Source organism: Egretta garzetta, unplaced genomic scaffold (assembly GCF_000687185.1).
Source record: "Egretta garzetta isolate BGI_Z169 unplaced genomic scaffold, ASM68718v1 scaffold577, whole genome shotgun sequence".
Taxonomy (NCBI): domain Eukaryota; kingdom Metazoa; phylum Chordata; class Aves; order Pelecaniformes; family Ardeidae; genus Egretta; species Egretta garzetta.
This window is the reverse complement of record NW_009260138.1, coordinates 62,428-63,982: the sequence shown is the minus strand read 5'-3', so window position 1 is coordinate 63,982 and position 1,555 is coordinate 62,428. Positions and strand designations below refer to the sequence as shown.

Sequence of the window (1,555 nt, the reverse complement as noted above, 5' to 3'; positions counted from 1 at the left end):
ATCGTGGGAAGTTCGTCTGCGACGCCGGGGATGCATCTGTCTCCTACCACGTCTCGGTGGCAGGTTGGTGGCACAGCAGGGATGTCCTGGGAAGGGCAGCGCTGCCCCGGCTCTGTGCCGTGGGGTTCCCAGCGCTGCTGCCTGCCCTCAGCATCGCAGAGGAGGGGATGCGGCTGCATCACCCAGGGGCTGGTGGGTGCCCCCCTCCAGCCGTGCTGGGCTGGCACAATGTGCCCACCACCCTGCCCCTGAGCAGCTCCTGCCCCCTTGCACTGGGGCGAGAGGCTGTAGCATCTAGGCAGCCCCATGGAGACAGGGACGCAGGTGACAGTAAGTAGGGACAGCAGAGCCAGGGAGCGGTGCAGAGATGAGCTCTCACACCCTTCCTCTGCGTCCCTGGCAGAGCCGCCAGTGAGGATCCTGCACCCTCTGCAGCGCTCGCTGGAGCTGCCGGTGCAGGCGCCGGGGCGCGTGGAGCTGCGGTGCGAGCTGTCCGTGCCGGATGCTCCCGTGCGCTGGTTCAAGGATGGGCTGGAGGTAGACGAGACCGACAACCTGCTGCTGCTGGCGGAGGGGGCCTGGCGCTGCCTCCTCATCCCCGTGAGCAGCGCAGAGGATGCGGGCGAGTACATCTGCGAGAGCAAGGATGAGGCTGTCTCCTTCGATGTCAAGGTGTCAGGTCAGCAGAGACCCAGAAGCAGGGAGGTGGTGATGGGGCTCCGTCCCGCGGGGTCTTTCCCAGCCTGGGTGAGGGGGACCTGCTCCTCTGTAGTGGGGGAGCCGGTGGGTGCCCACTCTCCGGGTGCTGGGCCACCCAGCGTGGGTGCTCGCCCGGGGCTGGCAGCAGAGGCATCCCTGGGGCCACGTTGTCCCCGCACTGCTTTGCATCATGGCCATGCCATCCTTGCAGAACTGCCCGTGAGGATCCTGCAGCCCCGCAGACCTCCCCCCATCGTGACAGTGTCCCTGGGGGAGACGGTGATGCTGGGCTGTGAGCTGTCCCGCGCGGATGCGCCCGTGCACTGGGCCAAGGAGGGTGTCAGGCTGGAGGCTGGGGGCAGCCTGGTCCTGGAGGAGGAGGGTGCCCACCGTCGCCTGCTCATCCCCGCGGCCCGAGCTGAGCACTCCGGAAAATACGTCTGCTCCACTGCTGATGAAACAGTGACCTTCACTGTCCAAGTGTCGGGTGAGCAAGAGGCTGGGGGAGAGCCTGGTGGGGGGTGCTGGGTGTGCAGACCCCAGCAACCCCAGCTCTGTTGGTGTTGGGTGCTGCAGACCCGCTGGTCAGGATCCTGGAGAGGGACGTCCTGCCGACCCACCGGCGCTGCCGGGCCATGGAGGACCTGGTGCTGGAGGTGCACCTCTCGCACACCCACGGGGAGGTGAAGTGGTACAAGGATGGGGAGAAGTTGCAGGACATGGGGCGCGTGCGGCTGGAGGAGGATGGGGCACGCCGCTCCCTCGTCATCCTGGGCGCCACAGGCAGGGACACGGGGGAGTATCTCTGTGACACTGGCGACGACAGCATCGTCTTCCTTGTCCCTGTGGGAGGGGA

The 1,555-nt window shown here is 67.0% G+C and overlaps 1 protein-coding gene across 1 annotated transcript in view; it reads left to right on the top strand.

Moving 5' to 3' along the window:
• Positions 1–1,555, top strand: part of OBSL1 (obscurin like cytoskeletal adaptor 1) — a 21,131-nt gene that overhangs the window by 8,366 nt on the left and 11,210 nt on the right. Inside the window, 4 exon segments of the mRNA XM_035897090.1 lie at positions 1–63; positions 404–679; positions 911–1,186; positions 1,276–1,544. The exon segment at positions 1–63 is cut by the window's left edge and continues 101 nt beyond it. Coding sequence (XP_035752983.1) covers positions 1–63; positions 404–679; positions 911–1,186; positions 1,276–1,544 — 884 coding nt within the window.